The sequence below is a fragment of the Eucyclogobius newberryi genome, unplaced genomic scaffold (assembly GCF_026437365.1).
Source record: "Eucyclogobius newberryi isolate DKJ021-1_F unplaced genomic scaffold, fEucNew1.0.hap1 SCAF_15, whole genome shotgun sequence".
Classification (NCBI taxonomy): Eukaryota; Metazoa; Chordata; class Actinopteri; order Gobiiformes; family Gobiidae; genus Eucyclogobius; species Eucyclogobius newberryi.
Genome location: NW_027315779.1, coordinates 10,596,501 through 10,623,727, shown reverse-complemented (window position 1 = coordinate 10,623,727; position 27,227 = coordinate 10,596,501). Strand labels below are relative to the sequence as shown.

Here is a 27,227-nt window from a genome sequence, read left to right as displayed (position 1 = left end):
ACACACACACACTTCCATATTTAGAGTTATTAATATTCAGACGCCCTTTGGTTTCCATGGTAAATACATTAAATGGTTGTCATCTGCAACGCTTTCTCACAAGCGCTAAGGCAGAAACTACAATATCTCCTGTATTTATTTCTTTATGTTTGCTTCATGTCTTTTTGCAGCAGTTTTAGGGGGACGAACACGAGCCCACGTCTTTGTTCTCAATATGGCTGCTATAGAATATATTAAAAGCTCTTATTTGCGCCCTGGCGGTGGAGCAGTGTCATCACAGGCTGATGTGGCCGTGTTTTGAGCAGAAACAAGCGCCTCCCAAATATTTAAGCTTCAATATATAGAATCCAAACATCGACATTAAACGATCCCCGCGCGTTTGAGTGACGCGTTTTGGGAGCGGGACGCCACGCACGCGCCACATCGCCCCGCTCGTGTCGCGTGAACTCCCCCAAAAAAGAAAGAAGCTCAAAATTTGGGCTTTGATCCAGTTTGCGTTTGCGTCGCGGTCTCTCGCCATGCGTCTATGTCCCGCGCATGCGCAGTCCACGCACACATCGATAATGCACACGCCGCTCCGGGATCGCCTCAACTATTTTGATTTGTGAACGCGACGCGGATTTTGGACTTAAGCACTGGCGCTCGGCCCGGGCCCGCGTCGCGTGGATTCGACACATTTATTCGGACTTTATTGTTGCAGATTCCGGAGCCGGAACGCGTCGCTCCGTCGCCGCAGTAACAAAAAAAAAAAGAAAAAAAGGGGGAAATCATTTTTCAATATTAGGATTAAGTTTGTCCGTGTGGCAAACTTTGACCACGCCTTGATCCGGTCCTATTTTCCGTGAAAAAGCAGTTTTTTTTCCTCCTCCCGCGGTGCGTTTGTTCGCGTGTCGTTGCGTCCCGGCGGCGGAGCGGAGCGGAGCGTGGGCCTTTACAGAGGGAATGCAGGACTGCAATGGAGCACAATGCAATACAGGTAACAATCACGCACTAATGTCCCCCAAACTGAGCTGGACACGGCTCGATTCACGCGGGGCCACGTCCGGACGGCTCCCGCGCGGCGTCTGCTCAATTCGACGCCGTCCCTCGGTCCGGTTTCATTCACTTTCGCCCGGTTCGCGGTGATTGTTTTGCCGCGGACGGAGTTGAGCTGCGCCGCAATTACAACTTTTTATTCGGGCAACTTTTCCTTCCCCCACCGCCCGGAGCCGCCGCGGCCGATGCTGCGGGGATTCACGCGGATGTTTTTTCCGCCGTGCGCCGCGTGGTTCCGTCGCGGCGGGTCACGCACGAGCCCCGCGCTAGAATCCACGTTAATATTGGGGATATTTTCGCAGTGTTAATGATTAATTTCTTTGTGTGTCGTGTCGCCCGTGCGCGTCTCCGGTTACCTTCCCCCACCCGCGCGAGAACAACATTAGACAAATAAAAATGACATTTTTGGCCTCGCGCCGGACTCAAAATATCCGCAAACTTTTCTCCGGCTCGACGATTTTTGGACAAAAACGGGGCTCGGTTCCGCTCGAGTCTCCGCGCGATAAAGTCACGAAATGTGCTCGAATTTGACGCCAAATATTTTGAGTGCAATAATTGTCGACAGGCGAAAGATGAGGCGTGTTTTTTAGGAGAAGAAACACATTGTTACTTTGGACGGAACATCTCGACATTTTGTGCCCGGCGCAATTTTGCACCTTTTTTTTTTTTTTTGAAGCAGGAATGTCATTTTAATGTCATTTTAATGTAATATTTGAGTTTGAGGTCAGGATTTTGTAGATGACGCGATATCAATCTAATCAACTATTAATTTGATCAGCCATTTTTCAAGAGGAAATGCTGCTTTTTTTAAATCAGAAATGCACCGAATATAGACTTTTTTTTGCTCTGTTTTCTGCTCTTTTGCTGAAAATATTTGTATGAAACGGCACACAATGTCAATCTGCCCGTATTGGACTGAATGTGTTAGTTTATTTTGCAATCTGGGGATATTTGTGTTATTAATATTCGTCCCTTTCCTCTCCCTCTTCCTCCCTGTAAAATGTGATATCGAGATTAAAACAGTAAAAAACAAAACATGAATGAGTTTTTGTTGAAAAATGCGTGAGTGTCGACGCGGCGCTTCGCTTCAATCGACGTGTTTTCCACCTTCAGCTCGTGTCTACGTCGGTTTGGGGCTCGAGGCTCGTCTCAAGGCTCATATTATATACTCTGGCTTCTTTCTTTTTTTTTTTTTTTTTTTTTTTTTTTCCAATATTTCCTGCAGTACCTCGTTTCCACCGCTAGGCCGGCCCCTGCTACATGTGGCCCAAACCTACACAAAAACAGCATTTATGTTTGTCTTTCACGTACATTCCTGCGCATGGATGGTGTCGTTTAGCCGTGTTTTGTTGCGTGTTTTTTGTGTGCGTTTTGTGTGTTTTTTGTGTACGTTTTGACAGTGATATCGCACACACTCTGATATTGTGCTATTTTGGGATTTTCTCTGCAGTTATTCAATACAGGCCAAAATAATGCATTCTTCTAAACGGTCAAAATGTCGGCTCCTTTTGGGGGACGACAATGAACAAACACAAATAAATAAAAATGACATTAGGACAACAAGAATTAATCGACTAATAATTACTAGTCGACTATAAACAAATAATCATTGTCATTATCTGGAGTAATCAAACTCGTACAAAAGGAGCATTTGTGACGTGTGAAAATAATTGCTGACGAATGACCAATTTACTGAAAAAAAGGTATAAAAAAATAAAACAGTGATACATTTAGACACACAAATGAATAAGAAGAGCATTATGATAAACACAAGCGCTTCATAAATATACATTTATGTAATAAAAACCTTTTATTTAGCGTTTGACTTATTTAATTTAATATTTTGCAGAAATCCACCCTTTTATCCACAACAATCTCTTTTTTCGTACTTAATGTGGCATTTCTCTAAATGCTTTGATTCTGAATCCGTTTTTTTCTGAAGTTCTTGAATAATCATCTTTTTGCACAGTTTTGATGCAAAAACCCCAAAATGAAAAATGCAAATGTGGGAATCTGATGCAAACACTGTGTCAGAACCATGACCAGGACTAAAGTCTGTGTCGGAACCATGACCAGGACTAAAGTCTGTGTCGGAACCATGACCAGGACTAAAGTCTGTATCGGAACCATGACCAGGACCAGGACTAAAGTCTGTGTCGGAACCAGGACCAGGACTAAAGTCTGTGTCGGAACCAGGACCAGGACCAGGACCAGGACTAAAGTCTGTGTCGGAACCAGGACCAGGACTAAAGTCTGTGTCGGAACCAGGACCAGGACTAAAGTCTGTGTCGGAACCAGGACCAGGACCAGGACTAAAGTCTGTGTCAGAACCATGACCAGGACTAAAGTCTGTGTCGGAACCATGACCAGGACCAGGACTAAAGTCTGTGTCGGAACCAGGACCAGGACTAAAGTCTGTGTCGGAACCAGGACCAGGACTAAGGTCTGTGTCGGAACCAGGACCAGGACCAAAGTCCGTGTCGGAACCAGGACCAACGTCCGTATCGGAACCAGAACTAGAACCAAAGTCTGTGTCGGAACCAGAACCAGGACTAAAGTCTGTGTCGCAACCAGGACCAGGACCAAAGTCTGTGTCGCAACCAGGACCAGGACCAAAGTCCGTGTCGGAACCAGAACCAAAGTCTGTGTCAGAACCAGGACTGAGACCGGGACCAGAGCTCGCACTGTGGAAAAGTGATTGTTTTATGGCTCAGACGAAGCAGGAATTCCATCAGAACGACGTGAGGAACGTTTATATTAAGTTATGAATATCGCTGCGTTCATCAGCTTCATCTGTATTCCTGATTTTAAATGTTTTTATTTTATTTTTTCAACATAGATTGAAATAAATTGACCTAATTTCGATTTGAAAATTTACTCGTAAGATTCGATGGGTCTTTCAAAAGCGTGGACTCAGATTTCATATTCGTAATTATAGTTTATATATTCTAAATTACATTTTTTAGAGTTGGATTTTGTTTTAAAAAAACAATGTCTAACTTTGTTTTTTTTGTGCTCAAAGGGCGATTTAGTGTCTTTTTGTTTTGCGATTATCACAATTCTACAAAATGAACCATGATCGATTTATTATCCGCCCTTTTTTATTGCGATAAAGGATATTATTGTTTATCGTCCCGTCGCCGCGGTTTAATACAAAGTCACACGTTCTCACCCTTTTGTTTTGTCGAACATTTAAACTATTGGGGGAAAAAAGGGCGGATTAAAGAACATTTAAACCACAGTTTGAAATCTGTGGCAAACGCTGCAGTTGTGATTCTTTTACTTATGATACATTTTATGAATATAATCTGAATTCTGCAGTGTCTGAAATGCACAAAGATGTCAGCATTCTTGACTCCAAATATCAAATGTTTTTTAAAATTTTTATTTATTTTAAATGCAATCATACTGGTCCAAGATTGACGTAAAACATTTTAAAACACACTTTATTCGTAAATATTCTCATCTTAAGCGTCTTAAGTCACTTTATTTCAAACTTGACTCTTTAAATTTATAAATCTCGATGTGCAATAGAAATAACTCGACATTGTCAGTTTCCGCTCTTTATATTGAATTAAAAGTTTTACAAAGCACCGTGTTAGTCAGTTGTTCCCGCGCAGTTCTCATCTAACAAAGGGCCTTTTAAATTTTTTTATGTTTTCCACAAACCGTTAAAGATTAACAGTACAAACTACAGATTGTTTATGGTGGTTCAAAATGGCGGCTGTTCTTGTGACGTTTCGCCTAGAGTCTCGGGTCTGTGAGGGTAAAACCGGCTCGTTTCTTGGGGGTCTGTGAGGGTAAAACCGGCTCGTTTCTCGGGGGTCTGTGAGGGTAAAACCGGCTCGTTTCTCGGGGGTCTGTGAGGGTAAAACCGGCTCGTTTCTCGGGGGTATGTGAGGGTAAATCCGGCTCGTTTCTCGGGGGTCTGTGAGGGTAAAACCGGCTCGTTTCTCGGGGGTCTGTGAGGGTAAAACCGGTTAATTTCTCGGTCTGTGAGGGTAAAACCGGCTCGTTTCTCGGGGGTCTGTGGGTAAAAGCGTCTCGTTCACGTTTACAAAGTGTTATTTGTGGAAAGGCCCGCTCACAGCTCTTTACATTATAAATACATGTGACATTAAAGCGTGTGTTTCAGGAGCTCAAACCTGCTCAGGCTCGTGCTGTCGTGTTTGAGCTGAGCCCAACCATCCGAATATGTGCTTTAGACCCTGGTTTAGTAAGTTTTTACAAATGTAGCATTACAGCGTGAATACATTTTTAAAAATTGAACAGAAATGTTAAATCACAATTGTATCAATATTGCAGCACTTTATGGACCAGGAGTGTCGAGATTCAGGACTAATAAATGATAATGGCAATTTTAGAAGTAAACGTAAGTCTTTTTGTCACATTACTTTGTCTAAAACTCACTCAAACTCAGGGTTTGTTTCACGGACTGGATGATGATTATTTTTATTACCATTATCGCTTTTGCATCTGAAGGGAAACAGTCAATCTTTTACCAGCACAAGCCAAGCTAAGCGACTAACGTTAGCTCCGTCACTGTGTTTACTTTCATAACTCTCGGTCTAATTATGACTCGTGCAGTAAACAAACAAAGCACTACGACTTAACGATGAAGTAAACAAAGTAATAAAATAACTAAGGCCTTTACAGATGAATACATTTAATGTATTCATCTTTAAGGCCTTAGTTATTTTATCACTTGGTTTACGGATCCGCCGCACTTAGATTATTGATTTCTACAATATAAAAATAAAATTGATATTTTTTTTATATAAATTACCGCCGACAAAGCAAAATAGCATTAAATTAAATGTAAAAAGCAGTATTAAGTCAAAAGACGAGAGCGTGTAAAGCAATTTCGCTAAAAAAAATCGCCAAACTCCTGCGGGAGTCTGTGACGGAGCGAGTCTGTCACTGCGCGCGGTCCCGGCGGGAGTCCCGGCGAAAGCGCGCGCCCGTCTCTCTGTCTGCTGCGCGCCTTTATATCGCAAATACACATTTTAAACCCGTTTACCACATTTTCTTCAGCGCGTTTTGCCGTGACTGGGTGGGTGGGGGAGGGTGCACACTTAAGCGTCAGTTCTGTCTGTCCGTCTAAAACACGCTAAATCTACAGTTACACGCTCCTGCGCGCGCGTCTCCCCTCTCTCTCCTCCCGTGGTGCGTTTTGGGCAAACCCGGAAGAAAACATCTTTTTGAAATTGAAATTATATTTATATTTCGTCCGCCTGTGCAATATATTTCATTTAAAAATCCGTAAACAAAGTTATAAAATAACTGCGGCCTAACTGTCTCCAAAACGCTCCATGAGCTAGAAGTTCCATGATTCAATCTAAGGCGCAATTGTGTGAAAATGACTTGAAAATGTTTAAATTTAGCAATATTTTTAAACCCGACCGATATCGTACGTTTTGGAATATTTAACTTGTCGAATACAGAACGGAAATTGATTATTTTTCTGAATTCGTTTGAAATTGCCGCTCACAAATCTGACATTTTAACTTTCCTTTTTTTAATATACCAGAGCTTTTGTTTGGCAGAGTTTAAGTGCTTTTTTTAAGGGGCGTTTTTAAGCGAGTAACTCTTATTTTCAGTCAAACAATAAAACAACCAAAAATATTTAATATAACTTTTGTGGATTCTGCCTGGAACAAGTTGCCAAAACTCATTTTTATTCAAATTAACTTTAAGAGGAAATAAAACCCAACAAAAGCACAAACGGGAGTCAGAGTATTCGCGTTACTACCAGTTATATTTGTTACATTATTTTGTCCACACATTTCACTAAAACACTCGAAATTTTGCCAATTTTTCCACAGTAAATTTTATTGTTGTACTTCTTGGTTGGACGTGAGCACAGATATGATGCAGCTAGAGGTCGTTCCACAGCTATTGCCTAGCAACCAGACTGTAAACAAGAGCCAGAATCCACATAAATGACAACATTTCTGATCTGACACAATAATACCATTAAAAAAAAAACCTTTATTTAGTCCAACCATGGTTTAAACTGTCTGTGTCGCACACTGATGACATCAGAGTGACTCGACTCTACTTCCTGTCATTTTAAACGCAATTCTTTCTAAATTTCTTCACAAACTACAACTAAACAGAAGTCAAACTGTGATACATATTTAGCACAGGTTCTACATCTTCAAACTTAGTCAGAATTGGAAAAACAGGAGAAACTTCAGACGGAATTTAACAAAGAAACACCGGATGTAATTTAAATTCTTATCGGAGTAAATTACCGTATTTTCCGGACTATAAATTGCACCTTTTTTCATAGTTTTGGCCAGGGTGCGACTTATACTAATATTTATACTTACACTATGGAGCGACTTGTATGTGATATTATTTGTTATTTTCACGCTTGCAACTGCATTTCATACTCCAGTGTGACTTCTTCTCTATTATGCATTTTTTGGCTGGTGCGATTTATACTCCAGAAAATACGGTATAATCCGAGGCAAAATTAAACACAATGAGCAGGAAATGTCAGAATGAAACGTTAAAGAGTTTAGTTTGTCTAATGCATCATAAAAGTTAAAGAAGTATAAGTCCTCCTTGAGCTCAAAGGGAACGCAAACTAAGATCAAATAGTTTGAGTAAATATCGGTTTCACATCTGACGTACGTGAAGTCGGACGTGAACATCGTGATAATCTCGACAGAATCACTAAAAACGAAACACAAAAATTACATTAGGCTCTTTGTTTTGCAGGTTACACGGCGGGTTTTGTTATATTTTTATTGTTTTGTATGAAATTTCAAGAAAGGGGCCGGACGAGAGCAGGACTAAAAGTGCAAATAAATAAAATTATTGGGATTAAATAAAGTGTTGCTCTTGTGACATTTACCGTTTTAAAGTGTTTTCCACATTTATTTCCATTTATCAAATAGATTTTTTTTTCGATAATCGTGACCTTTTAGAAGTAAATTTATTTATTTTTGAATAAAATTTGTAGAAAAGTGACAATTTTCCAATTAGGTCTTTTTTTTATTCAAATTAAAAGAAATGTGACCATTTTAGAAGCAAAACCAAGTCCTTTCTGCTCAAAAATGCGTTTTGAAAAGTGCTTTGCGGTGCATGTTTATGATGCAGGATGAAGACCTTTTTAGAAACCAAATAAATTAATTTGTTTTTCTGGAACCGTCAGAACCCGTTATGATGAAAAGATTAAATGTGCTGTTTCTGGACGACATTGAGTAAAACAAATTGTGTTTCCGGGATTCACGTCCGATTTCATTCCAAGTGCAATAAAAGTCGAAACAACTTTCTGGAATAAGAACACAAATGTTGAGATGATTCAGACTTTTCTGTTTCTAAACCATCAATTTAGCAAAAAACACTGAAGTCAAACGTGGTTCTTCTCTGGCTTTAACGCGGCACCAGGACGCGAATTTCGTTTGATATATGAATTATTATACCAAAAAATATTTTTCTTTTTTCATCTCGTACACATTTTCACATACATTGTTTTAAGCAGTTATAATAGGTATTAGTGGTCTTCAAAACATCCGAATGTTTTATGATCATAGAGGAGCTAAAATTGTAAAAACAGTTTGGCACAGTTGGCACATATTTGGATCACTTTTTCCGAAAATACTTTCTGATACAAAAAGATCAACAGCACCAAAATGCCTGTTCCTAGAGATCTGAAACTTTACACAGTTGTTGTCAACAAGATAAACGTAATGTACAGTGAACAGCATAAGCACACAATGAAGTATGTCATGCTCAGGACCTTTACAAATTCAGGCGAGACTAAAAAAATATGTATTTTGTATGTTTGGGCTTCTGTAGTGCGAGTTCTGAAGCCCTGATAGTGTCGTATGCACATCTGCAGAAACTAGAAGGCCTAAGCTTTCTAATGATGCATCACACGCGCATGTGGAACGTAACATCCTCTTTTAATAAGCAATCGTTGTCCAACCATTGTGCACAGGGCGAAATATGCGGATGTTAAGGAGTACAAATGTTACACACATTTGTATTTTGGGCCATTAAACATGCTCCTGAGGGACTTCAGTTTGTTTCCCATGGGACTGTAATTCCCCCTGTAGGTGGCGCTAACACGGTTAACAGAAGTGTTTGTTCAGACGTTGGTCGTTCTCAACACGTTACAGAAGAATGTGTTTGAACTCTGGACCGTGTCATGTTCAGATTAAGGATTATTCCAAACATTTAGAGCGTCAAAAGTGAACAACACAAACTCGATCAACACTTTGCTCCATTTCATTCACATTATTTTGTGTAAACTTTCATTCACATTGAGTCTTCACCTCTCACTCTTCTCTTCAACACCTTTCCTCTTAAACTCGCTTCTGTTTACGAGAGCTCGTCTTCTCTGAGCCTCACAATCACTGACACCTGTAACAAAATGCATTAGAATTTATTTTCTTACCTGGTTAAATAAATTAACAAATACAATTTTTAAATGAGAAAAAAATTAAATAAGGTAAATAAAATAAAATTGAACAAAGTACTGGGAGTCCCTGCTTGAACTGCTGTCCCCGCGACCCGGCCCCGGATAAGCAGCAAAAGATGGATGGATAATCAAAAAGCACATTTTCAAACCTTTTTAAACGACTCTTTCTCTTGAATCTAAACTCCGGGTCAAACTGGCTCGACGCGCTCAGTTTGCTCCGTTTGCAACTCCACAAGTTTGATATTGTTCCTGTTTCGGCTTCAGTGAGTTTGATGAAGGAAACGTCTGCGTTTAGTTCAGATGAACGTCAAATCCACATGTTTTGTTTTTTGAAAGCTAACTCTCCTCTCCTCCTCTCCCCCCCAGTGGCTGGGTGCTCCTTCGTGTCAGAGAGGCTCCTTCTCCTTCTATAAGTCGGTGGGCAGCAGAACTCGCCCCGATGGGCCGGTCCAGACCTGGAGACTGGGCGAGTTCTACTTCATCCGCTGTGGCCCTCAGGAGCCCGTGTGCCTCGCCGAGGTCAGAATCACACTCTTTTCAAAGCCGTCTCCATGGCGATGTTTATTTTCCACATTGTGACAGTTTCTTGTCTGGTCGTTACCTGTTTAAAAAGTAAAACACTAATCTGATTTAATTATTTATTATTGAATTCATGAGCTGGAAAAGCTCTTGAAAGTCAAATTTGTATCATATTTTACCCTTTTTAAATGATCAACCCTGGATGAAACTTAAATTTAAACAAAAAATCTGCCAAAACTGAAAATGGTCAAAAGTGCATCATTTGGGTTGATGTGAATCTAAAGCTTGTGACGTTAAGTAGGTCGCCGCGTCTAGTGTTTGATTATTGAGCGCGTCGAGCGTTTTTAGGTCGAGAACAGAGCGAGGAAAGCGTTGGGTATTGATCCAGATCAATCCAGAACGGGAGCGCGACCGGCTGCGGTTTGAAAACGACACACGTTTTTAGAAATGAATTTAAAAAAGGGCACGACAATGGCTTGGATCGTCACGGAAATGCAGTCTGGAAATGCGCTATACAGTTTTTATCTCCGCCCCGTCTTCAAAAACACGGCTGGAGGTCAAGTTGGCTTCGTTAGCGGCGTGCAAGGATTGGGACGGACGATATGATATTAAGATTTAAACTGTGCTGCTGCCATGACGACCGTTTCCTTGTCAAATACTTCAAATCGGGAAGAAAACAAAAGGCCCGGAACCCACGACCGACCATGATCAGTGTCTACGATCGTAATCTAGAAAGGTTACATAATGCCCCTTTTAATTTGAGCGACTTAAATGTTGACAGGCGTCATCTGAAACAAGACGCGAGAGTAGATCGTTTTGTCCTCTTTTGTCTCGTCACGTTCTGTCCCAGTGTCCAGAGTTCTTTCAGTCCGGTCCTTGACCTCCGCCTCGGTCGTCCATCTCTTTTGTCGCAGTCGAAAGTCCATTCCATCAATCGTTTCCGTTGTAGGAGTTACAGAAGTAGTGATGTTTTTCAGGTGACCTTGCTGTGGGAGGACCAGACGCAGCGTCACCTGTTGGCCAGCGCCAGACTATACTTCCTGCCCGAGGACACGCCGAAAGGTCGAACCCGGGACCATGGAGAGGTGCGCTCGCTTGAAATGTGTCGACGATAAAAGAATGAACTCGCCTTATGTTCTGCTTTGATGCTTTTTCAGGATGAAGTTTTGGCGGTTTCGAGGAAAATGGTGGTGAAAGTGGAGGATCTGGTGCGATGGTCGTGTTCTGAGGACGACTGCTGGAAAGTCTCCAGTGCACAAGGTCTACACAGGATCAACAGAGTCCACAAAGGTCCAAAGACCCGGGGTCCGCATACCCTGGACCCGCATACCCTGGACCCGCATACCCTGGACCCGCATACCCTGGACCAGCATACCCTGGACCCGCATACCCTGGACCAGCATACCCTGGACCCGCATACCCTGGACCCGCATACCCTGGACCCGCATACCCTGGACCCGCATACCCTGGACCCGCATACCCTGGACCCGCATACCCTGGACCCGCATACCCTGGACCCGCAGACCCAAGTCCCGCAGACACTGCACCCGCATACCCAGGACTCGCATACCCAGGACTCGCATACCCAGGACTCGCATACCCAGGACTCGCATACCCAGGACTCGCATACCCAGGACTCGCATACCCAGGACTCGCAGTCCCAGGACTCGCAGTCCCAGGACTCGCAGTCCCAGGACTCGCAGTCCCAGGACTCGCAGTCCCAGGACTCGCAGTCCCAGGACTCGCAGTCCCAGGACTCGCAGGCCCACGTGCGGCCGACACAGGACCCGGCCCACGTGCGGCCGACACAGGACCCGGCCCACGTGCGGCCGACACAGGACCCGGCCCACGTGCGGCCGACACAGGACCCGGCCCACGTGCGGCCGACACAGGACCCGGCCCACGTGCGGCCGACACAGGACCCGGCCCACGTGCGGCCGACACAGGACCCGGCCCACGTGCGGCCGACACAGGACCCGGCCCACGTGCGGCCGACACAGGACCCGGCCCACGTCCGGCCGACACAGGACCCGGCCCACGTCCCGCAGACACAGGACCCGCCGACACAGGACCCGCCGACACAGGACCCGCCGACACAGGACCCGCCGACACAGGACCCGCCGACACAGGACCCGCCGACACAGGACTCCGCCAATGAACCACAGAGCCAAGACCCTGTCCAACATCCAAATACCCAGACCCAAACTGAAAACCATGGCCAAGAACGGACAGACAACAAAACCCAAGACCAGGAAGTGAAAGAGGAGAAGATGGAGCTAAAGATCAAGCAGGAGGGGCTTAAGATTGAAGAGGTGGGGCTAAAAGCAGAAGAAGGTTCGGCGTTGCAACAGGAGAAGGTCGAGGGTGAGGAGCCTTTACAACTTCTTTAAAATCTGAAAGTGACAAATTAGAGCGACACGATCTCAAATGGATAGTGTCAAAAATCAAAATTATTCTTAATTTTGTTTCCATTTCGACTTCTAAATTAAAGCATGTACGTCTCATATTTAAATACTGCAATAATGATGATGCGTCATGATGTCCAAACGCACAGGCATCTTTATGTATTTATTACCTTTTTTATTACCGTATTTTCCGGGGTATAAGTTACACCAGCAAAAAAATGCATCGTAGAGAAGAAAAAAAACATAAATTGCACTGGAGTGTGAAAATTACAAATAATATCACATAAGTATAAATATAAGTCGCACCCCGGCCAAAACTATTAAAAATAAGATGCGACTTATAGTCCGGAAAATACGGTAATTCATCTCCTATTTATTGTACTGAGTAGATTCATGTTTTAAACGGTGGACGCTCCATTTTTGTCTTTTATTTATGCATTTTGTCTTAATGTGAACTCTTTTGTGGATGAAACACGCATTGAAACATCAAGACAAACGACTATTACAAATACATGTTGCGTAACCGTGTTAACAGAGTGGAATTATGGCAAAAATTAGGTGTGAAAAATGTATGTTTTTGCAGTTTGAAGGATTGTTCAGGGTTACACCGCTCTCGTAACGACACTAGGTTTATATAAAAGCCTGGATGTAATGTAAGTGTCCTTCAGAGGTGAGTCACTGTTTGTGTCAGAGTCTGCCCTCTGCTGGTGGGAAACGGCCTCACTTTACTCAGGCCAAAATTAAGTCACAGAGACTTTTTCTTATTCACACTGGTCAATTCTTATGATTCAAACAAGTTTATTTGTATTTGGCAATGACTGACAAGTCTCAACATTTTGACAAACATGACGTGATTTCACTGGAGAAACCTCAGAATGTCACAAAATGGGACAAATCCTGGTGTTTTTGTCCAAGTGAAAAGCCTCAGACATCAGAGCCGGCTTTAAACGCATTTACTGTTGTAGTTTATAGTTGTAGTTTAAGTACTGACAGAAACATTTAATTGTTTTTCCTTTTATCCAAAGATGTATTGTGTGTTGTGTGTTTTGTGAAGCTCCGTGATCACAGTTTCCTCTCCGTAACCACAGTTTCCTCTCCTCACAGGCCTGTCGGAGCGCCAGTGGGTGAAGGTGCTCAGTTACCCTCAGTACTGCAGGTTTCGCTCGCTCCAGCGGCGGACGCAGAGCGGAGCGGGCACTCTCCAGTTCCAGGACCCGCTGGTGCTGGCTCTGGGCGGCCTGAAGGTGGCGCTGTCCAACACGCGGGTCATGTACTGCCGGGACACGTTCAACCACCCGGCCCTGGAAAACAATGCCAGCTTCTCCTGGCAGTTCGGTCAGTGCAAAGCCTCTGGACAACTTAAAGCTTCTTATTTGTGTTTTTCTTGTTATTAATGTTTTTTCTCGTTATTGATGGTTTTCTCGTTATTGATGGTGTTCTCGTTAATGTTTTTCTCGTTAATGTGTTTCTCGTTCTTAAAGATGTTCTTGTTCTTAATAACGATAACATCTTTAATATTTTTCTCGTTATTAATGTCGTGGGACGCGGCGCGCAGGAGCGTGTAACTGTAGATTTAGCGTGTTTTAGACGGACAGACAGAACTGACGCTTAAGTGTGCACCCTCCCCCACCCACCCAGTCACGGCAAAACGCGCTGAAGAAAATGTGGTAAACGGGTTTAAAATGTGTATTTGCGATATAAAGGCGCGCAGCAGACCGAGAGACGGGCGCGCGCTCGGTCCCGGCGAGAGCCGGTCCAGGAACAGAGCAGCTCGGAGAAACCTCAGTCTCTCACTCCTGCAAGAGTTTGGCGAGAAATTACTTAGCGCGCTCTTATCTTTTGACTTAATACCGCTTTTTACATTTAATTTAATGCTATTTTGCGCTTTCGGCGGTATTTTATGATTTTTTTTTTTATTTTTATTTTTTTATTTTTTTTTTTTAAATAAAAAATAGTTTTATTTATATTGTAGAAATAAATCATCTATGTGCGGCGGATCCGTAAACCAAGTAATAAAATAACTAAGGCCTTAAGAACGATGCAATGATCAATGGACTAATCATGAATAATCAACTATACAACAACATAACGTCGTTATTTGCTTCATTTAGAAAGTCATATTCCAACTTTTTTATTTGGTAAAAAAAACTAGTCTTGAACCGCAGTAGAAATGCTCGTTAGTGTTTTGATTTATTGGTCGTTAAAAGTTTGCTTGTCGCGATAATTACTGTATCGCTTTTCCACATTCCGTAAACCATTTAAAATCATATTAAAGGCGCAATGGACGATTTTTCAGCGATTTGAGAACGCAGGCGGAAGTGCGCATGCGCACTCCCCCGTGCGGACTGATACAACACACACGTGCGTTTGTTTATCTGCGCGACGGATCGCATCGCATCTCTCGTCTCCCGTAGATTTCCGTCTCTTAGGAGTCAGCTCGAACAGTCTTTCTCCGTCTTCATTTTGTCCCATACACTGAGGGAACTATTATGATAGATCCATGCCCTTAGACACGAGGAGACGTGCTGCTCTCGGGGGATGAGCCACACGCGGCTGAAGGTGAGCGGTAGGTGCGTTTTATGATTGATACGTGGCAAGATTAATCGGCAGTCCACGCCACGAGGAAATAAGACTCAGATTTTGGTCAAAAAATCGTCCATTCAACTTTTAATTCATTTTTAAGTAGATGTAAAATGTTGAGTTTTGGCCCAGTGTTTTCTGGGTAATTTCCTAGTGTGGTGTCAATTACAAACAGGAAGTGAAATTATAAACTTAAAAATTGTGCTATTCTGTGATTTTGCTATTTTGATAAAAATTCTAAATATATTAACTGTTTTAGTTCAATGAGTGGTCCGACCTGTAGGGGGCGCTTTACGCTTGGATTACGTTTAAAGTCGTTTAAAGAAGTTGAATAACTTTAAAACCTTGTCCCGTGTCACAAATGTGCTGAAATGTTTGACAAAAAAATATTTTTTTACTCATTAAAAGCAAGTTTGTTTTGTTTTACAGCAGCATTTTGTGGTTAAAATAAATACATTTTAAAAAATCAAATTTGAAACAACAGTAATTATTCCTGAAATGCAAATCTCAATCAGGGAAACTATTAAATGACGTGTTTCGATCGTTATAATTGTTTTCTAGATAAATAGACTCCAAAAAAACAATCGAATTCTGTTTTTTGTCGTTTGAAGCTTCAGTCACTGCGTTTTTTTACAGAAAATGTTTATAAAAAGTCTCTGTGAATCCAGAAGTTGCTGGATAAAGTCACGACGGCCGTAAAAACCCTGAGGACGACATTACCGAACTCTTCAAGAAAAAAACAGAATAAGTGCGGAAATGATGACATTCGATTTTCAAAATATGACTCAAAACAAACTAAATTAACACGCTTCTGCGACGATTATTGAACATTGGGACTTTCAACCAAATAAAGGTTTTTTCATGTTTTAATGTCTTTATTAAAAGGTCGTGGCTGGAGAGCCGCGGCGCAGTCAAATTGCTGCACAGTTTTGGGGACCGCGACATTTCCCTTTTATAGCCTCATGGCTAACCCTAACCTTAACCCGGCGCGGTCTAAAACGGCGCTAAAACACGGTCAAATAGCGGCGCAGTTTCAGGAGCCGCGGCGCGCGGCCGGCACAAAAATAACCTGTCAGTTTCGGCAGCGTGTCGCGGCACTGCAGACACTCCCTAATTAAAAAGCTTTAGTCCAGAGAAACGTTTTCATGATCAAAATACAATTAGAATTGTTTACAATCAACATGATTTTTGTTTAATTTATGTAGATTATAAAGTGTAAACGATGCTGTTTGTAATGGAAGAGTTTTGTCATTTACATTTGGCTGTTTTCCTGCATTAATTAAACTTTTATTTGTTTCTTTTCAGCCGGATGCCCTTCCCTGAGCCTCAGAGGTCGCCCTCGAAAAAGAAAAGGTCGTGACGATAAAGACTCGCCCACGTCTGGCCAATCAGAGTCCTGGATCGAGCGGATGCAGGTCACTGCCGTTTGTCCAGTTTTAGGTGTGCTCGTGTGTGCGACGTGGGCGCAATGTGCGTGTGTAACGTATCCGGCGCGGTGTGTGCTCGTGTGACGTGTGACGCGTGACGCGTGCGCGTGGCCGCGATGTGCACGCGTGACACTTGTGCGTGCGATGTGCGCGCGTGACCTGTGTGCGTGCGATGTGCGCGCGTGACCTGTGTGCGTGCGATGTGCGCGCGTGACCTGTGTGCGTGCGATGTGTGCGTGCGATGTGCGCGCGTGCCCTGTGTGCGCGGGTGCCCTGTGTGCGTGCGATGTGCGCGCGTGCAATGTGCGTGCGTGCCCTGTGTGCGCGCGGCCGCGAAGTGATACGTGTGTGCGCCTGACGCGCAGGCCTGACCTCTGGGCCGTGTGTTTACAGGAGAATGTGATGGGCAGTGTGGAGTCGGGCTGCGAAGGGGCGTGGCTTCCTCACCCAGACGAACAGTTCTTCCTGGATCAGCTTTTCTCCTTCATGGACAAACAGGGCGTGCCCATCCACAAAGTGCCCAACCTTGGCTTCAAGAAGAGTCAGTACTCTCACTTATTATGTTTATTTGATTATTATGAAAATGCGTGCTGGGAAACTCACTCATGCAGCAGCTTTTTTAAATAGTAAAATGTGATAATTGAAGTTATTGAACGCTGCTGTTGTTGTTGTTTTGAACTCTGTTGTTGTTTTTCAGTCGACCTGTTCCGCATGTACTCTGTGGTCAAACGCCTCGGAGGATACGACCAGGTACGCGCAGCTTGTCACACGTGCCCTTGTCAGACCCGAGCCCCCCTGACCGCGCCCGCTCTGTGTTTGGCAGGTGACTAACGACCGCCTGTGGAAGATCGTCTATAACGAGCTGGGCGGTTGCCCCGGCAGCACCAGCGCCGCCACGTGCACGCGCCGCCACTACGAGCGCCTCATGCTGCCATACGAGGAGCACCTGAGGGCCGGCGGCATCGAAATACGCATCCCAGAATTCCCTCTGCCCGTGCGGGCCAAAGGGATGAGGGGCCGAAAACCCGGGCGGAAACCAGGACCCAAACCAAAAGACAAGAAGTCCAGCGCCCCCTCTGGGCCGAGGACGGTGAGGACATCTAATTATACATGACCTGAAAAGGCTCTTTTTGTCTAATAATGGCACAAGACATACAAAAGACAACAAATACAAAAGACTACAAATATCAGATACTTTATCAAATCATCCCTTGGGGTCTGGGGCCGTTTGCTGTCAGCTTCAGATTATTAAGCGTTTCATCAACCGCGAACCAGGAAGTGCACTGTTAGCATGCTAGTTGTTGTTAGCATGCTAATTGTTGTTAGCATGCTAGTTGTTGTTAGCTTTACCGTTAACTCCACTCTGGCCTCTGTCATGAACTCATCAGAAAGTGTCAGGAAAGTGAGGAATACTTTAGTTTTTCTGATTTTTATAGGACTTTAATTTCACTTTAAAGTTGGGATCGCTGACTTTATTCTTGTAAACGAGTTAAAGCGTAAATTTAGCTTAGTTACGTGCAGTTGTTTCTGGCCTCAGATTGTGACCTTTGTGCGTTTTCTGGCCTCAGATTGTGACCTTTTGTGCGTTTCAGATTGTAAACCCTGATGGAACGGTGGTGGTGAAACGTGGTCGTGGGCGTCCGCCGGGGAAAAAGAACAAAGCCACGCTCATCGCTCAGGCCAAACTGCTGTCCCAGCAACAGGCCAAAAACAGGACTGTTACCACGGAGACCAGGACCGGACTAGGGATCGGGATCAGGACCGGACTAGGGATCGGGATCAGGACCGTACCGGGGATCGGGATCAGAACCGGACCGGGGATCAGGACCGGACCAGTGGGAAGAGGGAGACCGCCCGCTCATCCCTCACTCCACAGGGTAAGGCTTTCTTTCCTTCTTTCCTCTCTCCTCCCTTATTTCTGTTCTTATTTTTTCTTTCCTCCCTTCTGTCCTTTATTTCCTCCCTTGTTTTCTTCTTTCTTTCCTCCTTTTGTTTCTTTCCCCCCCTTCTGTCCCTTCTTTCCTCCCTCCTGTCCTTCTTTCTTTCCTTTTTTTTCTTTCCTTCCTTTCCTCTTGTTTCTTTCTTTCCTCCCTAGTGTCCTTTATTTCCTCCCTTGTTTCCTTATTTCTTTCCTCCTTTTGTTTCTTTCTTTCCTTTTTTATTTCCTCCCTTCTTTCCTTCTTTATTCCTCCCCTGTTTCCTTTATTTCCTCTTGTTTCTTACTTTCCTCCTTTTTTGTTTCTTTCAGTCTTTTCTTTCCTCATTTCCTTCCTCTAGTTTCTTTACTTCCCCCTCCTTTCCTTCTTTCCTCCCTTCTGTCCTTGGTTATTTCCTCCTTTTCTCTTTTCGTTTCTTTCTTCCTTTTCTTTCTTTCCTCATTTCTTTCCTCCTTTCTTTCTTTTACTTTCTTTCATTGTTTGTGCTTATTTCCTTTTTTTAAAACCTGAAATATTGTTGTAAATAAGTTGGTATTTTTATATAGAGATAGATTTATAGATAGATCTATTTATATATTATTTAATTACTCTTCCGTCTTTCTTAATCTCTTTGTTTCTGGCCCCGCTCAGGTCCCACCTCTGCACACGCCTCAGCCAATTGCGCCCGCCCTCATCTCGGTCAACATGCCTCTGACCCCGGACCTTTCCCCACGCTCCGCCCCCTTCCTCACCTTCCAATCAAAACCTCAAGATCCCAACCGTCCTGAGTCCTCTTCCACCAACAATACCTCTGGCACTGCTGCGGTGTCCGTCCCCCCTCAGGGCCTCATCCTCTCCGCTCTGCCCCATCACTTCGTCTCCGGGTTCAGCCCCATCAAAGGTCTTTGTCCCCTCGACGTGTTCCGAAGTCGCCCTCAAGACCCCTCGCAGCACCTCCAACCGCAGCATCACCAGATCGTCTATTCCATCCAACCCAAGATGGCGGAGAACTCTCAAAACGTCTCCCAAAACCCGGAGGCGACTCGTAACCGGCTCCCGCTCCCGCCGCTGCGCGTGCTTCCCCTCGACCTGGACTGTAGCGTGCAGGTCCGCCAGCTGATGAGGACGCGCTTGGGCTCCACGCAGTTCCAGACGTTCACCAGGAGGCTCTCGGAGGCGCTGTCCCACGACGTCGCTTCCAAGCCCGTCCCGTGTTCCCCCATAACGCCGCCGCCCGAGCAGAACCTGCCGCTGAACCTGAGCAAGCGGCTGCCGCAGAAACGGGCGCACGGCGACGGGGCAGGGGCGAGCGCACAGGCCGGCGAGGCCAAGCGGCAGCGGCAGCAAGGGGACTCTGGGTCGAGGCACGGCGGCGGGCAGGAGCTGCGGGCGCAGGAGGAGCCGGCCGACCTGAGTTCGCCGAGCCGCATCCGGGCGTTTCTCCTGGGCCTCCCGCCCTTCCAGGTGAAGCTCGAGGAGGACCTTAACGGCGCCCGCTTCCCGAGGCTGAACCAGGAGTCGCGGCGGCTGGAGGTGGAGAACCTGGGCATGAAGCGGCAAGACGACGACGACGTGATCATCGTGGAGGACGAGCGCGACGAAGACGAGCAGGAGGCAGTAGTCTTTGTCAAAGAGGAGTTTGGCGGAAAGGAGGCGACAGGCGACGGAATCGCAGAGGAGAACATCGACGTCCTGAAGCCGCCGCCGTCGACTTTGGTCCTGGCGCAACACAGCTGACACTAAAAATGACTCAAAACTCTTAAGGTCTGACGAGACGGCGACGCGGATCCTGCGCGCGACATTTCACGCCGTTTCATTTCCCGTTTTGGTTTGGAAAAGAACACACCCCCCGCTCTGCGATTGGTCGACAGAAGACAGAGACTTTGACAGTCGCGCGTGGAGGATCATCCTTTTTTTAAACCTGTTTTTTTTTTTTTTCTTTTTTTTTTTTTTTTTTTTGTTCTCCAGATTTGAAAACACTGCCATAACTTCATCATTATTATTATTATTATTATTATAACACTATTATTAACACCTAAATATTGATTAAGAAAACATGATGTTCCAAATATGGGCGTCCTCCTTGTACTGTTAGTCCTTTAGTGTCATTATAACCTCTGGACTTGGTGCGGCGGTAGTTCTTTTTCGAGGCGTGTTAGCTCGATGTTAACGGGCGGTTTCACTTATAGCTTGTTGCGTGAAGCCTATACTAGTCTGCTCGTGGAATTATGAAAACATATATAACTTTTTCTTATACAAATGTGCCTTAAACTCATGAAAATGGAGAGATACTTTAGCGTTGGCTGCTGCTGCTGCTGCTGCTGCTTTTCCGACCTCCTACAGGGCTGGGCGGGTATTGCATTGGATTTTAACCTTTTTCTGAGAATTTATCTTTTTAATAAAACAAAAACAAATGTATATGAACGAGTCGAATGTGTGCTAAAGTTTTATTTTACGGCTCGATTTGTTTGTCCATTGTAAATACGACATATTTTTTCAGCAAAACGGAGAATGGACAAAAACGAGAAACGTTTAAAAAAAAAAAAAAATCAAATGTTTGTCATGAGATTGAAAACATCGGGTCAGAATTTAGTTTTTGTTCTGGGGAAGAAAAAAAAAAAAAAGAAGCCCAGCCCTGTTTCCTGTCATTCAGCGACGCGGCCACTAGATGTCAGCACTACACCCGGACTACCTCAGGCTCTTTCAGTTCTAACGCATTCCCTTTTTGTTCTCCCAGCATGCATTAGGGTCGATTGGGACGTTCATTCTGAAATATCTGTTCATGTCATTGTTTTTCAAAGACTAAATGGACTCGAAAGCGGAAGATGTCGATGCTTTTACGTGAAATAAAGACGTTTCGTGACGGACGGCGCCGCAATCTAGTCAAAACGCCAAAAAATCCATCGACAATTTCACTTTACGAATAGATTTCTTCTTTGCCAGTCGCAACATTTCAACATTTGTTTGATTCAAAATGTACTTAAAACTATAGAAGTCATTGCTCGACTGTCGACTACAAAACAATTAATCGTGATTTAATATTTGTGATTTAAGCGTTAAACGTTTAAACATCAAATTCTGTTCACGTTAAGCCCCAAAACATGATCTTGTTTTTCTGGCGTTTCAAACATTTATGATTCAAATAATCGCGAAGATTGTTTTTTCAATATTTTTCAAATTGGCGATTATGAAAGACATTAAGCATTTTTGGTGAATTATTTTTACGATTTTTTTTTTTGACTGGACAAGATTTATTACATATTTTGCCATAAATAACTTTCTGTGAAGCTCGAATACAATTGTAGCGTAGATTTAGTTAACCTTAATTTTCACCATCAAGTCTCCTCCAATCTACAATTCTGAACTTTGTGATGCATTTTAAAGAATCTGTGGCATTGAACTTACTCCTTCTCGAGTGTTTTACCGCTCAAATGCGCCTCCTTTAGGAAGAGCTTGGCGATGCACCTTTAACCCACCGTTAGTCGTTTTCGTCTTTTTTTTTGTCATTTTTTTGTCGTTTTTTCAAAGTGCCATTGTGTAAAGCGCAGCCTCCAAACCCTGAACTATCTCTCCGCTTCCTGCCTCCTCGTCTCCTTTATATTTGCACACTTCTGTCCTCTGTCCTAGGCGAGAAAAGAAAAAAAAAACGTATTTAAACTTTGAACTTTCGCGGTCGGTAAAATGACCGCGACGCCGAGATCAATTGGTGCTGTTTTAACCGATGGGATTTTTAGTTTTTGGGGTTGTTTTTATTATCTAATGCAAATATTTCCATTTAGCGGCGGCGCGGGAGTTTTTTTTTTTTTTTTTTTAGCGTTTTAGTTTTGTTTAGTGAGCATTTATTGTTTGTTTTTCTTTGGATTTGTGAAATATGTTTTTTGGGGCTGAAAATGTGGAAAGATTGTCGCTGTCGAGGCCAAAAAACACCAAAGGAAAGCGAGTTGGATGTGACTAGGTTATTTTTACTTCAATAACAACAACGCTAACACAAAGTTAAGACCTTCTGTGCGTTTGACCCTGTATTCGCTTAAATTGTTGCGTTCGAGGGTCGGTTCGGATCGTAAACGTTTCGCGGTTTTTGGATATTTTGAAAAGCGGAGTCGGCGTTTTGCCTTTTTAGGTCCGAACAAGATGGTCGGCTGAAGATTATAATTGTACTTTAGGGAATTTGAGAGTTTTTAAACAATCGGGTCAAACGTCGGTGGTGAAAAAAAGGAAACTTATTTTCCCAACAAAAACGTGGCTGCGGTTGCGTTTTTAGCTTTGTACGCACTTTCGATAGTCCCTTTCGCGGGGTCCTTTTAACGGCGAGCCTCACAAAAACACACCTGACGGAGAAAAAGTTGCCGTTTTTAAATTCAAAAAGGTGCAAGAGCAAGTTTTAAAAGGACAATAGAAATACCAAAAAGTAACGCAGAATACGTCTCCTTGAAGTATTCGAACGGAAAATTCACAAATGCCCGAAGCTCGCCGAGGGGGAACGTGCGGTTTTCATCTTCTGGAGCAAAGTTCGTTCAGCGGACGACGATCGCGCCTTCGAGGTTCAACGACGGCGCCGTTTTCTGGAGAAAAAAAAATAGCCTTTTTTAGTTAGTTCATCCCGACAGAGAAGACGTAGGAACAGCCGGGTCGGAACGATTCGACTTCATACGAACGCAACGGACGCACAAAGTGTCGACAAACGTGTCCAATCTGCTCCGTAAAACTGTTTTATTCTGTCATTTAATCCGCTTCATCCATAGATTTCTCTGGCACGTTGTAAACTTCCGAGTGCGTTTTCACACTGGAAGCTCCCCTCAAAGCGGCTCCGACACTCGCCAAACCGCGCGGTCTAAAACTGGACGAGATTTTGACGAAATTCGCTTCACGGATTTGTCGTTAGTGAATTGTACGGCAGATTTATTCATGTTTTAAGTCTGTACAAAATTGGGCGAAATTTGATGTGTATTTTGGCGTTTTGTTACACACAATGAAAACACGACTGATCGGTAGAAACGCTTCTCCACATTAAAACATTCAGTATAAAGTTATGACCATGGTTTTAAAGACGATAAACATTACGACGCTTACGTTTAGAGTGTTGCGATATTGGAATCGATCACCGTTGACTTCCGCCACATCGATAACACTTTTTGACAAACCGTTAAAGTATTAAACCGAATAAATGAATGTCTCAATGTTTTGGTCAAAATAAAAACGTTGCTGGGACAAAACCAAAGCCAAATTAGAGCAAAAAACGTGAATATGGTCGTCTTTTCCTCGCCGTTCTGGAGGCTCTCGGTGTTGGCGCGACATTCGCTCATCCGATCCGACTCTTTCGAGTGAACGCTGAACGATGGTTTTAGTTTTTGAAACGTCGTCGCGTGCGGTTTGGGCCGACTCGAGAGGGATTTACTATTGTTACGTGTTTGACGCTCTTTATTTAAGTTTCCGTTAGACGTGGTGTCGTTTCCGTGGCTTTGGCATGCGACGCCTTCGGTGAACCTGGTGATTTGCACGCGGCACGAATTGTAAAGTATTTCTTAAAAAGTGCCTAAAATGTGATGTCGGCTAATCTGAGAAGACGCTAAAGCTAAAATCAATAACTTGAACCATTTTGATTATTTTTTTTTAAATGTGTAAAATAGTAACAACTGGACCTTTTTTAGAGGATTCTTACGATAAAGAACTGGGATTTCAACCAAAAAGAGCCGTAAAGTTGATGTTTTTATTGGTTTGAAACATTCTACAACATCAGGGTTTTTTTTCATGCATAAAATGTATCAAATATACTCAAAGTTTGACTCAAAACTGACCCAAATGTCAACACTTTAACGTTGATGTTTTGAGCGATAAATTAAGCGTTCGTTTTTATTGGGGAATATCAAAAAGTATCAAAAATAAATTAAAAAACGTAGAGATTGAGTTTTTGCATGTGAAATGTTCAGTTTAAAAAGCTTCATTCTTTTTCACTTTTTCAAAAGGAAACTTGGGGTTGACGATAATTATCGAACTTTAGATCATTTTAATATAAAGTTGTTGTTTTATGTTTACGTCGTAAACTTTCAAATCAGAGTTTAAGGCGATATTTCTGTAATTTTGTGATACATTTTACAGACATTTCACCTTTTGATTATCAAACCTCAACTAACGCGTTTAAAGACATAAATATAATTGTTTCGTCAGTTTTGAGTCGACGCTTGAATAATGCAACGTTAAGTTTAATTCTGCTTAAAACGTGCCTCTTAAAGTTCAGTTTGTTACATTTGGACATTTCAAATTTGTGGAAGTCATTTGAAACCTTCGGGACTCTTTTTAAAACGCCAAAATTCAAACCTGTTAAAAATCTTTACGGCTCTTTTTCTGGTTCCTGTTGTGCTTTTTAAAATCTAGGGTGTGATTTGTGATCCGCAGCGTCTCCACAGCGGCCGTGAACTGCTCCAGACTTGAACAGGTTTTTGGGCTGATTTTCTTTTTTCTCTTTGGCGAGTGGAAGTCGAAGCCGCTCTTTTCTCTTGTAGAAGCTCGTGTCAGGTACCATTCCATCTCCACACTGTATATTTATAATAAAATACCACGATATCAAACGCTGGTCTGCGCTCTTTGTTCCACACGGGGGGAGTTTGCATGTTCTGCCTGTGCCACATTTTTGTAACGACAGGGCGAGAGTTTGTGTGGGATTTTGCAATTTGAAACTGGGAGTAAACGTCGCACACGACAGACGAGGCGCTCAAACTGTGTGTTGACGTTACTCTGCCCCACCCACTTTTAGCTCTTTCCCGCTGTAATTGTGCCTCTCCAGCGGGAGCGCCGCTGATTTAAATCATCAAACTTTTTTCACAACCGACATTGAAGTGACTCATTCTAAATGTTTCGACGCCTCCACACTTTTAATATTAGGATGTTATAACCTGAAAATGTTTGACCGTTTACAATTCAACACTAAAATTATTACTTTTTGTTGTTTGGGCCAACATTGCAGGAAGCCAGAGGGCCAAAGAAAAATTGTCAAATAAAAAAATGGGCCATAGTTTAGAGCACATTTCGCTCTACATTTCCAAAGTCGATTGATCAGTGTAAAATGTTCACGTGGTCAACACTGCAGCGATTCCCTGGACCTGAACATGGCTTTTTAGTCTGTGTAGAACGTCTTTTCTCTGGACGTCGCAGCTGTGTGGTCACTAAGAAGGGAAAGAGGGTCAGTACTAGATCACACCCGCTGGCTCACGGAAGTCAAAATTGGCTCCAATATGGCGGCCCAAAAAGAATGTAATTATATGGCGGCCCTCGATACGCTTCAGACACTGGGTTTGGGTCGGGATTAGGGTTCGGGTCAAGAGAGCGGAATTGGACCCAAGAGACTTGCCTGAGCTGCATCAGCGGGACCGGTCCGCCATATTGGAATTCTGACTTCCGTGAGCCAGCTGGGGTCTGATCTAATGCCAACCGAAAGGAGCACGTGGCGTCTGCGGCGGGCTTCAGGAAGAGAGCGTTGACAGGTGTTTGTCCACTGTACAGCGCCCGCTGGTGGTATGAAAAAGGTACTGCTGTTTTCTGCAGACTCGTCAACTCGACACCGGCTTCACAAATGTAAAAACGAAATGCTCCAAAAAATCATAAGTGAGAGGAAAAGTTGGTAAAGTAACACGTCAAGAAACGGCCTCGTCAACAGTAAAGTCTGCTTTAATCTTTTTTTTATTTTTTTTATTTTAATATATTATAGACTTAATTTGTGCCTCAGAACTCCTGCCGTGGACACAACAGACGGATACTTTTGGAACGTACTTTAGGCAACAGGAAAAGTCCATCACAAAGAAAGATGTCTGTAAAATGACTGACACAAACATCACCGACGATCGAGGGCTGGACTGGGAGAGGAACAGACATTAAACAAATGAGGAAAAATGACATTCGGACTTAATGTGGAAATTGACAAATTTGACTGACTTTGGACCAAATGGAACTTTTGTTTAGGACATTTTCTGCCGTAATTCTTTTACTATTTTACGTTCTCATACTGTGCCGTTTTTGTTACCGTTGTTACTATTGATTTTTTTGCTCCCATTGTGTTTGTTTTCTTCTACTTTTGAAATTCAAACAAAGGAAATGATCATAAAATAAAGGGCTCACGGGTTCTTCTTGTGAAAGATGATGACACAAAGAGGAACAAGTGCATTTTGGCAGTTTTTATGAAGACTTCACCCGAACACAAGTCCAGACTTTTCACTTTGCTGCTGACCGGGTGTAATGCCTCCAATTGAACACTAGGTGGCGTTGCTTCATCATGAACCTCGCGCTAAAAAGAGAAGCGCTTCATTCACATTCTTTGATTTCACATTTACTGTCAGCATTTAGTTTTGGTCTCGTTTTAGATCGGGTTTTGCGGGTTGTCACTTCTGATCAGAATCTTTAGAGTGCAGTATCTTTGACCTTCACTTCTCATGAAAGCCAAGGCCTTTTCCAGCCAATCAAACGTCTCAATATTGCATTTTAGTGTCAAAAAACCTTGTGATTATAAAATTATTCACAAAGATTACACCAACGCCACGACCAAATAACAGTGAAATGTATGTGTAGATTTACTTTTTGACTTTTTGTTTCGTCGACCTTTACCACTCGTCGTCGGTTCGGTTGTCGTCAGAACGTCACGCGTCTCGTCGGCGCCATCTGCAGTCCGACTTCCTCAGGACGGTCTCCCAGACGTGCGACAGCGGACGGGGCCCCCTCGTCCCGGTTCATTGTCCCGTCGGGCACGATGTGGTTCCCTCGGCTGCTGCACAAAGAAACTTGGGGGTGGGATTTGTTTTGTTTTTTCCAGACTTTTATAACGTAGAAACAAGAAGATCCAAAGAAAAGAGGAAACGCACAATTCATGTAAACTGAGACGTGTCGGATCTTCAGTCCAGGTTTATGTGGTTGGATTTAACAC

General features: G+C 43.4%; 1 protein-coding gene across 1 annotated transcript; it reads left to right on the top strand.

Annotated features, from left to right (window-relative positions):
- Positions 1 to 743: 743 nt before the first annotated feature.
- LOC140360445 (uncharacterized) lies at positions 744 to 20,071 on the top strand. The gene is made up of 11 exons (XM_072445651.1): positions 744 to 976; positions 9,839 to 9,991; positions 10,969 to 11,076; positions 11,149 to 12,355; positions 13,501 to 13,731; positions 16,282 to 16,391; positions 16,797 to 16,944; positions 17,101 to 17,153; positions 17,227 to 17,493; positions 17,996 to 18,280; positions 18,971 to 20,071. The coding sequence occupies exons 1-11, from the start codon at positions 956 to 958 to the stop codon at positions 20,054 to 20,056; spliced, it is 3,669 nt and encodes a 1,222-aa protein (XP_072301752.1). The 5' UTR covers positions 744 to 955; the 3' UTR covers positions 20,057 to 20,071.
- Positions 20,072 to 27,227: the final 7,156 nt, after the last annotated feature.